Consider the following 21,785-nt stretch of genomic DNA (forward strand, 5'->3'; position numbering starts at 1 on the left):
ATTACCCCAAAGCACGTCACCTATCCATGCTGCCATGCTCCAGATGTAGATTTCAAACATATCGTCTGGGCATGCACTGTGTTGCGCAGATTCTGAAACTCAACACACACTACTTTACAAGAGGTCAAAGAGTTCACAGACCTGCGAACATGGGAAACATGTTCCTTAGGCATCTTCAGGCGCAGGAAGAGTCAAAACATTTGCAGCCCTGGCATCCTCCTTGCTAAGCACACTCTTACAAAACACTGGCCCTCCCCAGCTCCTCTGCCAGTAGGGGCTTGGCCAGGGGCACTCCGCAAGTGGGGCACACCCAAAGAGGGAACGCTGACCTATGAGGAAGCCCATGACTTTCGAAGACACCCCATCTACCCTCAATGGGCAACCCTACTAACTAATTTCCAACAGAAAGTGAGGAGCGACAATATGCCCCCATGAAACGGTCCACGAGCCCCTTATTGTTCCCTGCAATCTCACAGCCTGTGCCCAAATCAACATCCCCTGCTACTATTCTACATGGGACCTTTCGCTTTTCCCACTTCCTCCCTCCCCGCCCCCCTTCCTGTTCCCGCCTCACATCTCTGTAATTAGTGCCTAATCCTAAACTATTTCTTATATACTACTGTATATCTTGCGCCTCTCACTCAACGAGACTGATTCATAGCCAATATCCCGCAATAATCCCCTCCTCCCCGCAGTTATGCTGTTCTTTCCCCAGTTACGTGCTAATAAACGCAGCACACATACCCTTTCTCACCTTCTTGGGCAATACACTATGCCTCAATGTATGGCTGCACTGCTGTGCAAACGTTTCTTTTGATGTTGCTGGATGCTTATATTTTGTTTGAATTGTACTGCATGCAGTGCCCCATGTCTGCATTTTCTTTTTACCCCAAATGACGTATATTTTCTTTTTTTCAGTGAGCTTTGCTGCAAGGCTACAGGTGGAACACGGGGAAAGCATTATATTCTCACACATGGGTTATGCTGCAATACTTTTAAAACTCCTGATTGTGGACACTGGGTTACTGCAGGAAAGTGTTATTGTTTGGTTTTCCAAACAGTGGGACTTAAGGTGTTGGGGTGTGGGGTGTTAGGACGTAGTTGGCCCAGTGTCTTTTCCCTCTGGGGAAAGGGGACTGTGTTTGTGGGAAATATTATTCAAGCAATATTGGTTATTTGTTGTTTTCATACTTTTTCTCTCTGCTTTTTCTCCGTCCCAAAGTTTAGGTCTGTTCTGGACCTGTAAATTGCATTATAGAAATTGATTATGTGAAATGTATATTGAGGGACACAATTTAGGGATTGTAATTGTGACTTCTAGCTTCTTTTTGCGACCCCTGCCAGCACTCATGTGATCCTCTGTCCAGGAGATTGTTAAAGAATTGTTAAGGAAGTGCTGGGAACAGAGGTTTAACAGGGTTCTTGTGGACGTTTTAAACTCACCTTAGCCTGAGGTGAACAGGGACATTTCGCTGTCATAAACAATACTGCAATGAAACAGTGTTACTACTAATCCTATTCAGGCGGCTCTGGTCTGCCTTTGCAACGTGTTGTGAAGGCAGAACGGTATGCTCAAACAGAAAATAAAATAAACTTGCAAAATAATTAATGTATTGTTGTAGTTGAGAGACCAAGTCAGAAAGCTGTCTCAATGTCTCTGGGTATTCATTTGCATTGTAGGGAAGAAGGAATTAAGGCAGAGAGACTAGACCAGGGAAAACAGAGACCAGAAGACAGACAGGTGTAACACAGGGAGGTGTAACACAGAGAGACGAAGATTTCTGCGTGAGGGGGAGAAGGGGAGATGGAAATAGAGATATATTATGGGAAATAAATAACAGTTGACCTGGAGAGACGAGGAGACAGATGTTGGAAAACATAGGTGAGGGGAGGGAGAGACAGATGAGAGACATGATGAAAGCAGAGAGAGGCAAAACTAAAAGCGCAGGAGCCAGAGGGGAAGAGAAGTGAGAGATGCGACAGATAAATGAGAAAGACGCAGCTAAGAGATAGAAATTACTGTGGAGACAGGAGTGAGAAAATGTGATAAACAGACAACCTTGAAAGAGAGATCAGAGTAGGTTGGCAAGTCAAAATGAGACATCTGAGAGAAGAGGGAGATAATGTGAAAGATAGGTGAGAAACAGACAGAGAGGGAGAATAGAGACAGGCGTAATAGAATATTAGAATCAATAAAGAGAGACTGGTCTAAAAGAGCTCAGAAAGAGAGGGAGACAGAGACGGGGATACAGGTGAAAGCGATGTGCAATAAAGAGTCAAACAGGATAGAAAGAGCTGAGACGTGAGGAATGGACACATGAATGTCATTTAAGCGTTGCCAGGGGCCGAAGCTGCAACCCTTGGCTTGCCCGTTGCGACCCCTGGCACTGCTTTTAAAACTCCTGGTGTCACTGATGGCAAAATCAATGGCGATAATAACGTGGTTATTCACTCATTCGTGCACCGGGCGTCACACTCCTTGCTTTTGACCAAATTTCATGATACTAATAAAGAATAATAATATAATGCTCACTATTAAAGTAAAAGGAATGGAGCACCAGGGGCTGGAAAAGACATTTGCTGACCACGGAGGTAAGTAAATAACAGTATCTGTAAGAGTGAAACTGAGTGAAAGAGAATATGTGACCAGTAGTGAGTGAGAATGAGCGAGACTGAGTATCGTGCGTGAGTGTGATTGAGTCAGAGTGAGCTAAGAATTATAAGAAGCGAGTAAGAATGAGTAAGAATGACTAATGACTGCAAGGAGTGTTAGTGAGTGTGAGGGAATGAGAATGAGTAAGAGAAAGTGAGTGTAATGCTACATCTGAATGAGTGAGTATGAGTGAGAATATCAAAGGAGTGAGAATGAGTGAAAGTAAACTTGAGTGTGATGAGAAACTATGAGTGAGTCAGCTCACAAGTGGAAGTGAGTGACAATGTGAGAGACAAGTGAATGAGAGTGTGATTTATTGTAGTTGTGAGTAAGTGAACATAAGTGAGTATGAGTGAGAATGCATTGTCATACTTACTAGCCTGCACTTAGACCTGGCATACAGAAGGTAATTCTTGGCTTATAAAGGTACCCACAGTAAAATTCGTAGCAGGAAAGGCATATGTGACACAATACTGGCACAGGCATACTGTAGGTAATATTTGGCTTATGGAAACAACCCTGACAAAATGCTCCATGCGTACCAATGGTAATTGTTGGCATAGGTGCACAATTAAGAAAATGCTGGAGCCTATATACTGGAGAATATTCTTGGTATAAGAAGAGCCCATGGCAAAATGCTGGTGATGGAATACTGCATATAATTCTTCGCATAAGGGAGGACAACCATGGAACTGTGCCATACAGGAAGGAGAAATAAATGTCAAAATGCGGGCATTGGCATACTAGAGGTAATCTTTGACATGAGTCTTCCCTGATATGTGAATAGCATAAATGGCTACATTCTTGCAGTGGCATATTTTATGTAACTTTTGGCTAAATAAATGTCCAAGAACTGTTTCTTAAGACCATGGTCTAATAAACAAAGAAAAATATTGTTTAATATACAAACACCATTAAAATTACATAAAATCATATACAATCTCATAAAATTACATAAGTAATCTTCCTAAGCCATAACAGCCAATAAAATATTTCCTACTTCACAATTTACGTCACACTAATGCATATTATGAAGGAACTATATTGTATCACTGTGAGAAGTTGGCCTGGTTTGTAGTGGTTACCAGAGGTACTTACACCTTATACCAGGTCCAGTGATCCATCTTGGTGAAATGTAGGAAGTGTCTAGCAGCTTAGGCTGTCTAGGGGTAGCTGTAGCAGAGCAGCCAAGGCTGAATTAGGAGACATGCAAAGCTCTTGCAATACCACTATAGTCACACAGTACTGATACACATGAAAGACAATACTCAGTGTTGTCAAAAATAAAGGTACTTTCTTTTAGTGACACAAGGCCTAAAATATCTTAGATAGGTATTATACACAATATATACACGAATAACCAAAATCAGGTAAGTAAACAGTCATAAAATACTGCAAACAGTCAAAAACACAATAGATTGCATTAGGCCTAGGGGCAAAACAAACCATTTACTAAAATAGTGGAATGCGAATTTCAGTTTCCCCCCTAGGCAAGTGTGGTGTGCCCCCAGTGACACAGTCAAGCAAACTGACAACACAATAAAACACACTGACATATAGGCCACAAACTATGCGCACTGGGGTCCTGACTAGCAGGATCCCAGTGAGACAGTAAAACCACACTGACAAACACTGACAAACAGGTAAAAAATGGGAGTAACCATGCTAGAAGAAAGCCACCTTCCTACAATCACTCCTTGCCTTTATCCCATATTTAATAAGCACAGTTTTTAATATTCAGAGCTTCACTGTTGTAAAATATATACAATCAATACAAGCATATTAGAACTGCATACCCTTACCCCACATCAACACTGCACGTCATCATCTAGGAAATCATTTAATGTGACACCGCGAGAATAGACTAGGTTGAGACTTATTTGAAATTGTAATTCTTCTGTTTGCATTAGGGGATCAGGTCAGTCTGAGGGGTGTGCGTACAAAGTGTTATCTCACCAGGATAGAGAGTATGGCTCTTGGTAGGTAAGTAACCAAGATCAGCTTGTCTGGATTCCCTAGAGCACATTTCATTTAGTTCCTTATTTAATATGAAAAGGGAGGAGGTCATCAAGCTTAACTCCTTTATTTTAAAATATTTGACAATCCAGGAGAGTTGTTGTTTTACTTTTCGCCCACCCTAAATCACTCTGACATTTTCCTTGGTGCAAAAAGTGTGAATAGATGAATAGGATTGTAATGTGTGCACTAACCCCATTTTGAGCATAAGACCCCAAAATGTTCTCAACTACTCAAATGAAGTGGGAGTTCACCAGTGTGCCTTAGAATGGTGCTCAAGAGTGCCTCCATGCTCCCTTATGGATTATTCTGCAGCAAATATGTTTACTGCACAATTTTATCAATGAAGTCAGCATCCAAAAAGAGATGGATGTAGCAATGCTCAACACATTTGCTTTATCAACTTCACATCCAGCGTCTCCCGTAAACGGAGGAATTTGGGGCTGTACTAAATTGGGGGGCTGTCAAATAGGTAGTCAAGTCTGTACTTACCACCTCAAATGTGCCTGCTCTCTTGGTTGGTCTATCCTGCTACAGTCGCTCCGCTGCACAGGTTGTACTTGAGAAGGGATATCACAACTGCCATACCATGTTCTTCAGAATTGCCGGAAGGTGAATCATCGGTTGAACTCTGCTGACTGAAAATGTACTTCTAGATTCTGCTCCGTTTTCCTCTCCCTCAACTGTTGGCTCAGGAACTGATCCTGCCTCAGGGCTGTCCTTCATAACTCAAGTTAGGGCTGGGAGAGCAGTCATCCACTGAGACATCATCTCTACAAACTGCCTAAAAAAATTATTCTATAACATTGTCCTACGTAGAAAGCAGAAGTATGTTTCTAGATCAGTTGGTGGATATGTGCATCTATGAGATGTGTACAACAGTAAATATACAAAATAATCATTTAGCTTATTCATTGCAACTGAAGGTTCCCCAAAGACACTACAAAAATTCAATAAAGGAACAGTATTACTTCACTTTGCCACATACCCAATACCACATCACACTTCAAAGTACAAGGGGTGAGCCTACTCCAACCACTGTTCATTTATTATGGTACTGGCATGGAGCAGAGACAATTTTCACTGGGAGACGACTAAAACATATCTTACTCAAACAGGGCCAAATACTAGGCTCAAGGATGACAATAATTTTCCCCATTGTGCAAATGTGAGACCTAGCAATCATTAGGAAAGCCAAAAGGCTGGCAATGATTGCAAGAACTATTTGTCAATGCTTGTTTTGTCATGGCTTATGAAAGAATTTACAGTAGCCGGAGCTGCTAAACCATTACCAGTATAAAAATAATTTCTCAAAGACAAAAATGTCAAAAAACACACATTCACATAGTTGCCCCTGTAACACTGTGCACGGATGTGCAGCTTGTGAAAATTCACTGTACTATCACTCACTATGAAGTTAGCCAACAGCAGAAATTGCCAGTCCCATTGCCCCATGCTGCACTGTGTGTAAGAGTAATGTGAGTGATACAACAAACTAATGGATGAAGGGGGCTATGCATAAACCCCCTACTATTATGTTTTTTTAATGTGATGTTTCAAACGGAGGTGAGCAATCGCCCTCCCAGAGCAAAACACACATTTCTAAAAAAAATATATACATGGCCCTAAAGGGAGTCGTCCCATATGGTTGGAGGACCGGCCGCCAACATTTTCTTTAAATGTGCATTTTCCCCTTGGGGATTGAGTGATCCCCAAGCAGAAACTTATATTTCACATAAACCTTTTTGGGCCTAAAGAGGGTCAGCCTATATTCCAAGAGGACAGGCCCCCTGACATACAAATTTCTCATTTTTTTTGTTTTCCCCTGGGGACCATGATGGGTGCCCCAGGGGAAACACACATTTAAAAAATATATATTTTCTACCAAATGGGGGTTGGCCCGTATGCCAGAAGGGCCAACCCATTGACATTTTTTAAAAATAAAAAATACAGTTTTTTTTTTTTAATATACCCTAGGTCGCAATCTCACTGTCTAGGGGAAAACACAATTTTTTTTTCTTTTTAAATGTGCCGCCTTAGAGGGCTCGGTCATCTACCACAATGGCTGAGCCCCCCCAAACACTGGTCCCTGGTGGCCTAGTGGATTTCCTGGTTGCGGATGGCAGCACAACTGCAGTCCACAACCATGAGACCATTTAAAAAAAGGCATTGTTCAAAAGGAGAGACTCTTCCCCTTTCCAACAATGCCTCCCTGGAACCTAGGGAGACACTGGTGGCTGTAAAAACCGCACCAGATGACTGAGAGAGTGCTCACGTGACTTCATTGGGGATCTGTGACTTCAACTCGTCGTGGCGTCGCAGAAGGGCAGGAGGGGAAGCAGGAGCTGAAGAGGAAGCAATGCTGCTTTGCCACGCTTTAAAAAAAAAACAACAGATGCTTCAGTGCAATGGTTCCCAACCTGTGGCCCGGGGACCACTGGGGGTCCGCAGAACCTCCTCAGGGGTGTCTATGACTGTTTCGAAAATTAACTAATATTAACAAATTAATAAAGTGTATATAAATTAAGAGGCTAAATGTATAACTGAAAATTTTAAAACGTACTGTAAATGTCAAGGAATTTTAAATTGGAGGTTAAAAATTAAATTATTATCCTCAGATTGATTTGTGTGAGCAGTGCAGGTGCATCAAATAGAAAATAGTATGAATGATGTGTAGCTTTATTTGAATTTATAAAAGCTCCAACCTTCCTATTGAAATTAAAATTTGCATTTGTAATATTTTTATTTTATTGTTTTGCACATTAAATAAAATGTGTTATCATTTGTGGATGTGTTTGATGGAATGCTTGTTTCTGTATTTTTGTATATTGTTTTGCAGTTCAAATCATCGACAATGTTTAGGCCTGGGTCCCTAGTTTCCAGTAATCACTCAATGCGGGGTCCCTGGACTCCAATAATGATTCAGTTGGGGTCCCAGGGTTCAAGTATTGATAAAGTGGGGATCCACAGAAGTCAAAAGGTTGGGAACCGCTGCTCCAGTGCAAGCATCAGAGGCTCCTTATAGTGCCTCCCCAGTGACCGACAAAGACACTGGAGAAGTAGTGCAGTCTCAGCCATTGCCCGACACCCACACTTAGCAGGTTAAATCATGATAGTTTGTGGTGTAAGTAATTTAGGTACCAATGTTGTCTGTGTTTTGTGGTGCTATGTTGCCTTCAGATGAAAACATTCTTTTTCATGTTATACAAAGAGAAAGGAGTAATGTTCCCTTAGCTTATAATGTCAGCACTCTAATACAGGTGGCATCAGCACATTTGTCTGTGTTGTGTTGTTTTATTAATTGTACAGTTATTATAGAACTTAATCAGCGTCATTTATTGTGTTGGCATCATGGTTAAGGTCATGTGACATCACATATTGTAATGATTCAGAGTCAAAGGTCATATGATACTACTTTCTGTAATTTAATTAAGGTTTCATGGTGTGTGATTTCACTTCCACTACCAAGCATTTTGGTGAATCAAGATCCATGAGCATACTTGGAAATACATGTTCTCGTTGAAGGTAATGCACTGTGGAGATGGATAAGATGAGGTGTTAAGTCTATTGTCTAGCATTTTTAATCTGACCTCTACTTGTGTTGTGTCTAATAAACAGATTTATAAATAAAAAACAGCACGCCTACCAGTCGCATCTGCTTCCAAGAAGGGGTGGAGTGGCAGCACGCAGAGCGGGGAGTGTGGGGAGCAGTTAAAAAAATATATAAATAAATAGATTTACCTGCCCCTGCTTGATTCGCTGGTCCCGGCAGCCGTCTCATCTTGTGTGCTTCCCTCCCCAGCCAATCACGACGCTTCTCTCATGCTGTTACACAGCATGAAAGAAGTGCAGCAATTGGCCTGAGCGTGCAGAAATGCTACTCAGGGAGGGAGTGGGACACTGTGCATAATCTCCACATGGCTGTAAAATAAAGCTGGATGGAGTGTTTCTAAGTGAGCATGTCAGTTTGGCTGGCATCGGACGGCCGGTCAAACTGACAAGCGACCTTAAAAGCACACATACCACTCTTCTTCCTGCCCTGCCCTACGAAGGTGGAAAAATAAAGGGATAATAAAATACTTTTATTATCCCTTTATTTTTCTGCTTTTCGTCAGTGGGGCAAGGCTCTTCCGCCATAGCCTACTGCTGTGTGTTGGTGAATAACTGTGATTATTTCCAGCTGCCTGCTCCATCAACCACATGCAGAAATACGTATTCTAAATAATCAGGAAATGTATAGATTTTACCCCATCGGACTTTTTGACTTTCCTCAGTTTCACCCCATTACCTATCACCATCACCTTGGATTAAGTTTTATAATCTGCCGTATTTTAGCGAAACCGTTCAAAGACTGTCAACAGCAAAGTCCGTCCGTGTCCGAAAGCTTTGCACTGACTACAGGTATCAGCATGGGAACCTGAATGGTGTTCATTTGGGGCACATCAGCTGTTACATTCTTAACGAGATGAGAACAAAAGGTAACGCCTCTGGAGAGCTGAATGATGAGGCTAAAATGTCAGGTAGAGACTAGTTTAAATGGATTTTAGGGCACAAAGCAGGAAATGATCATTCAAATATTCTTCAGTCGTTTAACATATTTAGAATAAATCCTGTTTTTTCTCCTTGCTAGGATCACTTTCAGAAGTTTATCCCACCTGGCACAGAAGGAGGTATTCAAGGCAGCGGCTATGGAATCATGCATGGAAGCGGACAAATGGTGTCCAGTGTAAATGTGACCCAGTACGGATGTCAAATGCAACAACCCCCCATTCCTCCACCCAAACCTGGGAGTGGAGGCCAGGCTGGGGCTGCCGGAATGGGACACCCCAGTGGCCTTGCTGGAGGCACAGAAGCAGGGACTGGCAGGAGTGAAGGGGCATGTGTACAAGGCAAGTATTCCTAGTAGTTGTTAACTTCTACTGCACAGCAGCATTACAGTGGCTCACATGAAAATAGGCAAGATTGTCCCAAACATGCAAAGGATGATAAACTAAATAACATTGAACATAGGACAAAGAAGCTCTGATATGCCAATAAGAAACACATTTTCTGCTTTTTGACTAAAGAGTAGAATTGTTAAGTAATATTATGTACTGATATTTTAAATATGTAAAAATGCCAGCTTAATTCTATGACAAGTTCTAGAACCCTTCTATGTTCTTATTATTTCTTCTTCTTTTTCTTCCTCTTCTTCTTCTTCTTATTAGCTGTAGAAGTAATAATAGTAGTTTTATACTATACTTATTATTATTCGTGTTGTCAATAATATTATTAGCATTATTATTTTGGCTTGAAGGTTTTGCAGTTTATGCACAGAGTCTGAAAACAGAAGCCATATTAGTGAGTGTCAGGAAATCCTTGCAGCTGAAGAGAGACACGTTTTAGGCATTATGGAATATAGGTGATTTGTACAGTAACTAATCCACTAAAGAAAAAGGATCAAAAGTTTAGATATAAGATCAATGAGAGCTTGCGCAGAGCAATGATTATTGTGAGTGGTGTCTGGTGGAACATTATCATTAGTAGGTGGTTACAATGAATAGTGGGTCTTTCATGTTGAAAGTGAAGTCTGAACTACATAAGTGTGGCTTCTGCAAGCTAATTGACATCTTATGTGGCTGGTGTAATGTGGTTACTTTCCTTGAAACTGAGCAGGAGCAGAGCTTCAGCATTCTAAACTTTTCGGAGGTTGTGAATTGGGAAGGACTGGTGCATGGAGTAGATGCAATCTCCGATGAGAGCTTTTTTAACAATCATCGGTGTAAAGCTGAGCTAACAAATTATTTTGGGAGAAGATGAGAAGTCAGAATCTTGATTTATACCAAGGATATGACCAGAAATAAGTATTTTGGACAAGGTCGTTGGGTAGGCGAAATTAGAAAATGTTTAATTTTGCCTTTTCAGATGTATGGCTGATCAAAAGGCAAGAAAGGTCCGCAGCCCGACACAGTTGCTTTTAGGACCATGGCTTGGGGTCAGGCAAACCAGCAAGTGGGAGCCTCACACATGCTTCTCTATAGGGAAAGTTGTTTGGAAGAGTACTCTCATTGGTCGAGAAGTATAAATACCTTAATTAAATAATCACAAAGATTATTATATTGCCTAACCGTGCACACATGTACTTACCGGCCTCGTAGTGACAAATGCATAGTTTCACAGTCAGTTCTCACTGCTAGAACGTGTGCTGCATGTCATTTCACAAACCTTTCATTTTTTAGTTAGTCGCAAGATTAGTAAAACCAGCGAAACAAGCGAAGTTGTCACATGATTTGCTTGCTTCCACCGTTGATAAAAAAAACCTTACCCCTGACAAGGACAGTGGGGCGATTGCCAGCATTAGTGCAGAACTGAGAACTCCCATTAGAGCCTAGAACTGTAGTTTTGCCTCGATGTAGCTTCAGCACGTTTTATACCCAGTAATGGATTGCCATCATGACCTTATGATACTGATGTAGGTAAGGTTGAGGATTTTACCTATCCTTAATAAGATATGCAAATCTCAAATGTAAGAATCAAATGTGAGTAAAATAATAGTATCACCCAGACTCGGTGCACAGGTACAAGTTGAGAAAAGGAAGGCCTAAGAAGTCCTATGCGAAGCTGCAGCACAGTGTTCGTATATTAAACTAGAAAAGTCAGACTACGGAATTTAGAAGCAGTGTAGTGACAATGTGATTAAATGTTTACATGCCAAGGAGATGAGGGAAGAGTTTAGGAGGGCTATGGTCAGTTAGAAAAAGGATGTACAATTTTATTAATTGTTGCGGACAGAGTGGTTAAGAGGTGAGTCAAAATTGTTCGTGGATACATTGCGGTTCACCTAATAGGATTATCTCTAGTGCGTGGCGCACAGCTGTTTTGGTGCTGGGCGAATATTATGAGTACTGTGATAGGGAACCTGGAAAGTGAGTAGGGGGTGGGAGATGTTGCGGTGAAGAGGTCTTGTTTTGTGAAAGGTTTAAGTGGACAATTCTTTACAAAGAGTAGTAGATATTTGGATATGAGACACTAGGATTGCTACAGAGTAGAAATTGGACAGAGTGAAGAGCGTTCTTGAGGTCTTCAAAGCATCACAAATTCTCGTGGTCACATAGGCTTGGTTGGGATTTCTGATGGTGTCTTTTGTAACATCTCAGAGAGGCAAACATAAATTTGGCCGAAGGCAACAAATATGTCCAGAAGAGTTCAAAGGAATTTTGGATTAAGAGATCTCTGGTATGAACCACCTGGTCAAGTTTATTTTTTAAGGGAGAATTTGTTTTTTTTCTGGATGAGGTAACATGCTTCTGTGCAACTGCAATGAGCAGAGTACAGAGCTCTGACCAAATAGTAGCTTAAATGGGTTCTCGGTAAGTCAGGATGGAAATTGGGAAGGAAGTGTGCTTTGGTTAAGGTGGAGACTTTTTTTCCATGCTCTGATGGGACTGTATTTTGCATCTACCAGTGAGCACATAGAAGGTAGCGATGGATGTGTTATACGGTTCCTACAAACATAACAGGACTGTGAATTAGACCACCTTGAACTTCACGAAATAGAGATTTAGTCCACATATATCATCAGTAAGTGTTGATGTGTCTCGACCAGATCACTGTACCACATAGAAACCCTAAACTGACCAGGGGTCAAGATGTTGTTGGCATTCTCTAACATGACACTCTGATTCCTGAGGAATCTATGGAAACAGATCTAACCCTCTCATCTGATCAGACTTGCATGCCCAAGGTAAACACAAGAAAGATATGAGAATGCATTTTCAAACATTTATTGAAATTATGGTATTCTTTACATAAAAAGCATTAGCTGTGATTATTAGAAAGATGAGACATACTACTGTAATCAGCATTATTAGAATGGTAAACAATATGAACAATTCAACCATGTTAACTGTTGCTAATGTTTGTTTGTATGTTTCTAATATGATACTAATGAGAACATAGTAGGAGATCCCTTCTGCCAGATCAGTTGGGATAGCCTAACCCTGTACCTAGGTGTTAGGTGTCAAGAAGCCAGTACAGGTTATCTTCCTTTGCAGGATGGAAGTCTGAATCAGCAGGGCTGCATCTCAGTCACAGTTCTCAGAGGTACCGTGATAATCCCAGTGTAGAAGTGCCCCCTCTCACTGAGCTTTAGCACGGAAGTTGTTTATATAATAAGATACTGCTTTTATCACTCTGTGACAGAGGCGCAGAACAGGCGCAATTTTTTTTATCTCCTAACGAAGACCGCAAGAAAGCAAAACAATGGCATCACTTCCTAAATGTACAACCCTGGAACTATCCGTACACACTACAGACCATCAGAGATGCACAACCAGCACATTCACGCATTAGCAAGAAAATGAGGAAAAGGTCATCAAGAGAAAGAGATGTCAACCTAAAGAGTTCAATCTAAGATGGAGACTAAAATGTGGGCAATGAAGTAGAGGAATGGCAAAAGCAGTGTGAGGAATCTGACCAGAGCATAGGGATTGGTTGTAAGCATTTGATAATAACATCAATGGCAGTAAAATATCTGGGGTGTGGCATTTCAAGTGGATGGGGCAGAAAATCAGTTGTCGTAGGACAAGAGAATTTATGTGGTGAATAAAGACATAGGAGCTAGATGAGATAGCTTTGTCTTCAGATATGTTGAAGATGCTTAGGATGATGAGTTTGGATTTAGAGACATGGCTGTTTCAACAAACATATTGATCAAAGTAGAGAAGGGACATGGTGGGTGGAACAAGCAGTTTGTGTGAAGTGAAGTTGCTGTGGAGGACACAATATAGCACCAGTCATTTGGAGAAGGTAGAGGTCCAGGGTGGTGGGCAGAAATGTGTGCTATGGATGAAGGTAATCCTGCCCCTCAGCACAACTAGTCTGCTTTGTGGAGAATGTTGACCATTGGCAATCACCGAGTGTCAGGTTTGCTGAGCCAGCTTTTGCTCAGGTAAAGCATGTCCAGTCAGTATTCAGTCAGATGCGTTTTGATTTCAAGAGTGCACTTGACAGCTTATGGAGACACAAGGAGCAATATACATCTCTGGCAATAGAAAATTGAACTGGGTGAAGCAAACTGAGCTCAGAGCAAACAGAAAGTCATTAACACACATGGAACCATTGGCTATGTAGAGAGAACCGAGTATGTGAGAAGACTACATAGGTTTGCCATGGGGTTCTGTGGAGGGAGGGGGATTAAAAAACTCCATAATGTATAGTGCTGCCTTGCATAAAACTGCTGTTTTTATAGCAGTCCAACATTACCCATATGTGCACACTGATTAAATAAATAAATAATAGTAAAACTATTGGCAATAGCATAGCCAATAGAAGCAATAAATGAAAAACAGTGGGTCACAATAATTTTCCAGGTAATGATTGCTGATTTCTTGAATTAAAGCCACCAATATAAGCAGTAAAACTTGCTCGAATTATCTATCTTCATTGTAGTTGGCAGAGGATGTCTTAATGCGTATTGGTATTTTTCTCGGTGGCTCAAGCACCATCACAGACCTTCTGAAAAATATTGCCAATGTCATTATCAATGCAGGGAGAAATTACTACGGAGAGCTCACAGAATTGCAAAGTACCTCTTCTTAAAGTTTTGACTTTTAGAAAGTAGCAAAGTCGAAGGCTTTCTCTTGGTAAAATGTTTATATTAGGCAACACAATATAAATAGCATGCATGCAGTGTTGTTGTTTTAAGTCAAATTTATACAACTTACTATTATTAAGGCTTTGCAATACTCTTTCATCACTGTTATTTTCCTGTGGTCATCATGGGGTTCACAAACAGAAAGGGATGGCTCTTTACTGTCTCCCCAACTGACTCAGCCAATCCCCTAAGGACTCACTTCCACTTCCAGAAGGGCTACTTGCAACTCCTTGTGACCCCATCATTTCAAAACACCTGGTGTACCCATGGCCGGATGCTTCCACCCATCAATTAAATTATCCTTACCTCTGTGCACTTTGTCAATAATCATCCATGCACTCATGCATCCATTTATTCATCCATCGACTCATTCTTGCATTTACCCACTCAATCATCTAAAATACCACATACACAAACTCAAAACTCTATAAAGAGGCTCTTTTGCCTGTGTTGGATCTATTATTGACTTTTCCAGTGCTTTGTGATAATGCATTTTCGCCATAGAGAACTTTCTCGCCATCACTCCACCTCCCCCTCATTATACTCTAATCCGAAGGAGCTCTTGAACCAGAAATTAGCTTGTCCCCTTCAATTCTCAATGTATTGGACTCTAAGCTTGCATAATAAAAAGACTGTACTTTTGATTACCGAATAGAGTAATATCATGGCACACATAAGTCATGGAAAAAATATTAAGGGAAAAAGGTAAGTGCACAGAAGGAAGTATACATCTGCTATTCTTAACTTCATATATATCTTCATGGTGTATGTCATCAAGTTACATAAATATGGGATTAGGTATAGATAATCTATACATACTTACCTTTCGATCTTTTGTCCTTTGATATTTTATCCACGATATTCTGCACTCATTATTCAAGAGCCACACCATGAAGAGAATTCAACTGGGACACAAAATATGTTAACTACAGAATAATGTGACATTTGCCTTAAATTCATGTGCACAGAGGGCTAAGGTCTGCAGAGTCAGACTGGTCCATGAGAAATTTAGCTCTCCTGTGTGAGGTGTACCTTCTCGCATATGGACCTCAGGATTTGGAAACATCTCCTATTGAAACATATCTGAATATTATGGGCATTGCTTTCTAGGAACAGTCAAGAGAATTCTATGTCTTAGAAATGTGTGTTGCATTATAATCAAAAGCACTGACCATTCTAGAAATTATGGACTGATAGAAGATGTTTCCAAATCCTGAGGTCCATATGTGAGGAGGTACACCTCACACAGGGGAACTAAGGGCCTGATTACAACTTTGGAGGACGGTGTTAATCCGTCTCAAATGTGACGGATATACCACCTACCGTATTACGAGTTCCATAGGATATAATGGACTCGTAATACGGTAGGTGGTATATCCGTCACATTTGGGACGGATTAACACCATCCTCCAAAGTTGTAATCAGGCCCTAAATCTCTAATGGACCAGACTGACTCTGAAGACCTCAGACCTAACTTGATAAGTTAATTAACCTTTACATACAAACATCGTTTGGTACATTTTAGAACATTAACACGTTGAGTGCTTATTCAAAGTAGAACTCCCTGCAAATAAATTGATGTGTTATTTGTTGGAGTATTGATGTATAATAAAATGTATCCCTTCTGCTCCAATTTACTAGATTCTTCCCATATTTTTCTATTTTTATACAGGTGGTCAGCAGGCTCACAAATCTGGAGGTGGAGGAGGAGATGGAAAACAAATAACTGTCTTCAAAACCTATATCTCTCCTTGGGAAAAAGCCATGGGAGTTGACCCTAAGCAAGCTACAACTATCGGCATAGACTTGCTGTCCATAGGTTCAAAATCTGAACTTTGCCCTTACAAGTGTTTTAACAGGTGAGACACATATAAATACAATGATGGTAATGATTACATTGATTCCATAGCAATGGACCTAGATTGGATTTGTTTGCAAACACAAGGAGTGAAAGGAGAGCAGACAAGGATTAAGCAGTGGCACTTGAAAATTAGTGTCAGGTTGCCCTTGGTTATTCCCTGGGCGGATTGGTGGTGTGCTATCATTACTCTCTGTCTCTGCTATACATCCTGGCAAGGCCTTTTTGTTGTTTACCAGTTCCTGTGGGCAAATTAATCTGTACTAGTATTACAGTGCCAGTTCCTGGAGCAGGCTTGTCAAGTTTAGCTAGCAAAAGGTGTAAGTTTAGACTACATTGTTATTTCTTTTTCTGCAAGTAGCTAATTGTACTAAACTTAGCAGTGTTATTTCCTTTTTCCGCAGCAAATTGTACTAAATTTAGCAATGGACAGCTAGGCTGGCTGAGTGATTTCAAACTAAGAATAGCATAGAGGACACTGTTGTTTCAGAAATCCTGAAATCTTTGGTTAAAATAAGATCTAAAATGAAGTCTCTTTAGTGGATGATGAGGGATCAACTGGTCTAGATTCACCAAGCTGCGAGTGGAGGAGAAGACTGAAAGGACCAGTAAAGGGATTAAAACTGATTTTAATTCCAGTAAAATCTTAGATGATCCATTAGCAGGTCTAGGACTGTTAAATAATGTTCCTGAGTCTATATATAACAAGTGCTATTTTTCACAAATGTTAGTGCAATGGAAATAGCAAAATAGATACCAGTGTATGGAGTGCTTTCTCTGCTTTTTGAAGAGGAGCTAATTTTGTGAGCTAGATTGAATTGTGTACAAATCCCAGTTTTTGGCCCATGAATATTTAAAATTAATGTACAATAATCATGCAATTCTCAATTGATGAATGCATGCGGTGGTGCTTCTTAGTTCACAATAAACAAATGTACATTTTGAAATAATGAACAATAAGTCATCTAGGTCATGTGTAAACTGAACAATGGCTCAACATCTTAATGTGGCTATTCCATGTGTTTTGCACCCAGGGGATATGGTAGTGCCAAGTTTTAAATGGATAGCAAGAGTGAGACTATTTTTAAAATGTGTGGTCTTCTGTGTGGTTTGACAACAGAAAAAGTCAAATGTTTTCATAAGGTGGAAATAATAAGTTAATATATTTTATATGTCCCAGAATATGATTTTCATAATGTCACATTGTAGGACATTGGGGTTTTGATTGACGGGGGTGAAGCCCTTCTCAAGCAACAACGACAATCCTTGTCAGAGTGAAGCAGAAGTCTCCCTAAATTAACCTGTGCTTAACACTCTGGTAGCTTGTCACAAGAGGAGTGAAGCCTAACTTAGAGGCACTTTGTAAAGTATTCATTCAATATACAAACAATAATAAAGAGAAAACGCAACACAAGAACATTCCCAAACCAATTTAGAAATATAGAGTGAATTTTAATAAATAAAATGAAAACAAAATGACAAAAATCCAAAATGGTAGAACTAGAAATATGCAATTTCAAAGTTTTAGGTAAGTATAGCTCCTATTAGAACAAAGCACCACTTGCGGCCGTCTGGTTGCATTACACCTGGAGAAAGTCACAAGCTCAGGTCGAACACAATGGTGCATGGGTTGGAAACAGTGACCAGGTTAGTCCTGCTGCAAAAGCTACCTTCTCAAAGTCTGGCACAAAGGCGGTCATTCTGACTCTGCCGCCGCCCGCCAGGCGGGAACCGCCATTTGGCCGCTACGCGGTCAAAAGACCACTGCCGGCATTCCAACCTTCCCGCTGGGCCGGCGGGCGCTAACCATGTTAGCGCCCGCCGGCCCAGCGGGAAGGAGGCCTGCAACACAGAAGCCGGCTCCGAATGGAGCCGGCGGTGTTGCGGGCGTGCGACGGGTGCAGTTGAACCCATCGCGCTTTTCACTGTCTGCTAAGCAGACAGTGAAAAGCTTCATGGGGCCCTGTTAGGGGGCCCCTGCACTGCCCATGCCAGTGGCATGGGCAGTGCAGGGGCCCCCAGGACACCCGTTCCCACCAGCCTCTTCCTGGTGGTGAAAACCGCCAGAAACAGTCTGGCGGGAAGGGGGTCAGAATCCCCAGGGAAGCGCTGCTTGCAGCGCTGCCCTGGCGGATTCGCCCAGCCGGGGGAAAAACGGCGGGAAACCGCCGGCCCCGGTTTTCTGACCGCAGCTTTACCGCCGCGGTCAGAATGGGCTTGGAAGCACCGCCAGCCTGTTGGCGGTGCTTCCGTCATTCGCGATGGGTCAGAATGACCCCCAAAGTGTTCAGAACTTAAGGATTTCTACTTTTCATGTAGAGTAGTGCACCCTGATGACAACCAACTGTCCAGAGCCTGGAGGGCACTTCTTGGGGATCAGGGGCTCACTATAGGGGAGGCCAGAAGGGCTCAGGTAGGTATAGGCGGATCCAGTAGCAGCAGATTAGCTGGGCGGTATCAGAGAAGGCTCTGGAATATGATGTGTCCTTGTAGCTCAGAACAGGAGGTCAGCTAACTGACCCTTTGAGTCACTCAGGTAGTCTGCGATGAAGGAAGCAAGTCCTTTGCAGAGAGCAAGGCAGGCCTTAACAAGCGGGGCAGTCCTTTGGGGAACAACGCTGGCCTCAAGCAGAAGAGCAGTCCTCTGGGGGACGACGCAAGCCTCGAGTAGCAGGGCAGTCATCTGGTAGCAGCAGGGCAGTCTTCTGAGGAACAAAGCAAGCCTCAAGCAGCAGGGCAGTCCTCTAAGGATCCAGCCAGACCTGAAGAAGCATGGCAGTCACCAGGGGTACAAGGCTGTCACTTTTCTGTATAGGACGCACATCCAGGAGTGTACTGAAGAGTGGTTCAGGAGGTCCAATATTTACACCTGATGCCATCCGTTGAAGTGGGGAAATTTCTAGAGGCTGCCCCTACAACCGGTTCTGGAAAGTTCCTTCCCCTACCAAAGCTCCAAAAAGTCTAGGTGACAAAATACTAGAGTCAGGTTCCATTGTGTGTGCTGGAGTCAAGCCCTTTGAAATGCAAGTGTTGCATGGGACATCTTTGCCCTCAACCATTTTGCACACAGCTAATCCACTATTGCTTACTGTCTAGGCCCAATATGCTTTCTTAATTGGGAGCCATTAACAGGCCCAGGAATTTGCAAGTTCCTAAAATGCAATCAAAGCTTTTGAGCAGGAAAATGAGAACCTTCCAAAAATGGCATTTTCAAAATTGTAATCTAAAATACTACTTTACGGTGAAAGAGGATTTTACATTACAATTCATTTGAGCCCAAACATGATATTTCTACATACTCTCAATCAAACGTTAGCACTTACTGAATGTAATAAGGTAACCTGATATTATCCAATGGGGAGACAGACCTCACAGTAGTGAAAAAAGAATTTAGGAGTTTTTCACTACCATGACATGTAAAACTTTAACCCACACAACATTCATTTTAAATACTACACACTGCACCCTATGAGCCTTTAAGGCTTACCGTAGGGGTGACATATGTATTAAAAAGGAAGGTTTGGGCCAGACAAAAAGGTTTATTTTTCCAGGTCAAAATGGCAGTTTAAAACAGTACACTCTACAGTGGCAGGCCTGTGACATGTTTTGAAATACTACTTTAGTGGATAGCACAGTGGGTGCTGCCCACTGCCACTAGCAGCATTTATTTTACAGGCCCTGGCTACACAAAGTGCTATATACTAGGGGCTTATAAGTAAAGTATAGGTACCAACCAGATGTAGGCCAATTATACCATGTTTTAGGGAGAGAGCACAAGCACTTTAGCACTGGTTAGCAGTGGTAAAGATTACAAAGTCCTGAAAGCCACCAAAACAGGTTCAGCAAAAGAAGGCAATGAAGCCAAAAAGTTGGGGGTGACTATGCAGAGAGGTCCCGGTTCAACATGCATGGTAGAGAGTTCTGAAAGGATGATGAAGTACTGTAGCTTTAATTTTTGAATTGGTAAATCCACTGTTGGTAAGGTGTACTCCAAAGGTGCAGTGTTAATCTGTGCACTAGGTAAATTGTCAGTGTTAGCTTTCGTGCTTTAATGTTAATTGTATAGGTATACATTATGTTTTACTGTGTATGTTACACATAAAAAGTACTGATTATGACATTGCAGTGCCGATGTTGTGCGATCTCTGTTAAATGTAGCATGGTGTATGAAATTTATGTAAGTAATGACTCACAAAGTTGCATTTAATTATGTATCTTCTAGTGGCAAGTAGTACTTATAAATATATTGTTTTTTTATGATGATTAATTAAGCCAAATGCAATCGGTAAGTAAATAATATCAAAATACATTTTTCAGGGTTAAGAAATAAAATACATAAAATGTAGTCTCAAATCATCATTTTACTTGAGGCCTTATAAAACCTCTGATAGCATAAAAATACAAATGCCTAATAAAGCAAGGTGCACTTATTAAAATCCTTTACATTTTAAAGCAGCTGTGCTGGAACAAACAACTTATATCGAAACAATAGAGTAACGCAACCCTGGGATACAGAAAATATAAAAGGATGGTCATCTTTATAAAAATCTAACAAATAAAACAAGGGTTATTTATACCTTGTCCCACTCAGTAATCATAGTAAGAGGAAAAGACAGAGGGGGTCATTTTGACCTCGGCGGTCTTTTTTCAAGACCGCCGAGGGACCGCCGTTCGGAAGACCGCCTGTGCAGGCGGTTTGCCGCTCGGCTTATTATGACTGTTGGCAGCTCTCCGTCCTTTTACGGACGGAGAGCCGCCAACAGCCATACTGGCGGGAGGCGGGGAAGTGGAGGTTGCTCCACCTCCACTGCCACGCCAACAGAACGCCGCCCAGCGAATCACGTCCTGTGATTCGCCGTGGCGGTGTTCTGTTGGCGGTGTGGTGTCGGCGGAGCTGCCCCCATGGCTCCCGTCCCCTCCCGGAGGATCGAAGGGACCAGGTAAGTCGATCGTCCGTTAGGGGAGGGGGTTGGAGGGTGTTGTGTGCTGTGTGCGTGCATGGGGGTATGCGTGTGTGTATGTAGAGGGGGTGTGTGAGTGCGAGTATGCTTGCGGGGGTGTTGTGTGTATGGGAATGCGTGCGTGTATGTCTGTATGGATGTGTGCGTGTATGTTTGCATGTGGGTGTGCATGTCTGACTGTGTGTGTGGATGTTGGCATGTATGTCGGGGTGTGTGCGTGTGTATGTTGGTGGTGCCTGCATGCATGTCAGGTGTGTGTGAGTTATGTGATGTTGGGGGTCGGGTTGGGGAGGTGTGCCCTGCCACCTTTGGGGGGTGGCAGGGGTGGTGGGGGGTGTAGGGGAGGGAGTCGGGGTGGGGGCGACCCCTATCAGTGCCAGGGAAGGAATTCCCTGGCACTGATAGTGCTTACCGCCATGGATTTCATGGCGGTTCAAACCGCTGGAAATCCACGGCGGTAAGCCGGGTCCAAATACCTCCGGCGGTATAGTGACGGCCGCCGGGCTAGGGACCCAGGTCTCCAGGCCGGCGGGCGGAATGGAGAACCGGCGGATGACCATGGCGGTAACCGCCATGGTCATAATTCCCCAAGGTAAGACCGCCAGCCTGTTGGCGGTCTTACTGCCGGTTCTCCGCCATCCGCCAGGGTCGTAATGACCCCCA

General features: G+C 42.2%; 1 protein-coding gene across 2 annotated transcripts in view; it reads left to right on the forward strand.

Moving 5' to 3' along the window:
- Positions 1–21,785, forward strand: part of MYOZ1 (myozenin 1) — a 493,538-nt gene that overhangs the window by 416,271 nt on the left and 55,482 nt on the right. For both annotated transcript variants that reach the window (XM_069240546.1, XM_069240547.1), the window contains exons 4-5: positions 9,300–9,558; positions 15,976–16,162. In XM_069240546.1, the coding sequence (XP_069096647.1) occupies positions 9,300–9,558; positions 15,976–16,162 (446 nt within the window). The remainder of the gene's footprint in view (positions 1–9,299; positions 9,559–15,975; positions 16,163–21,785) is intronic.

The sequence above is a fragment of the Pleurodeles waltl genome, chromosome 6 (genome assembly GCF_031143425.1).
Source record: "Pleurodeles waltl isolate 20211129_DDA chromosome 6, aPleWal1.hap1.20221129, whole genome shotgun sequence".
Taxonomy (NCBI): domain Eukaryota; kingdom Metazoa; phylum Chordata; class Amphibia; order Caudata; family Salamandridae; genus Pleurodeles; species Pleurodeles waltl.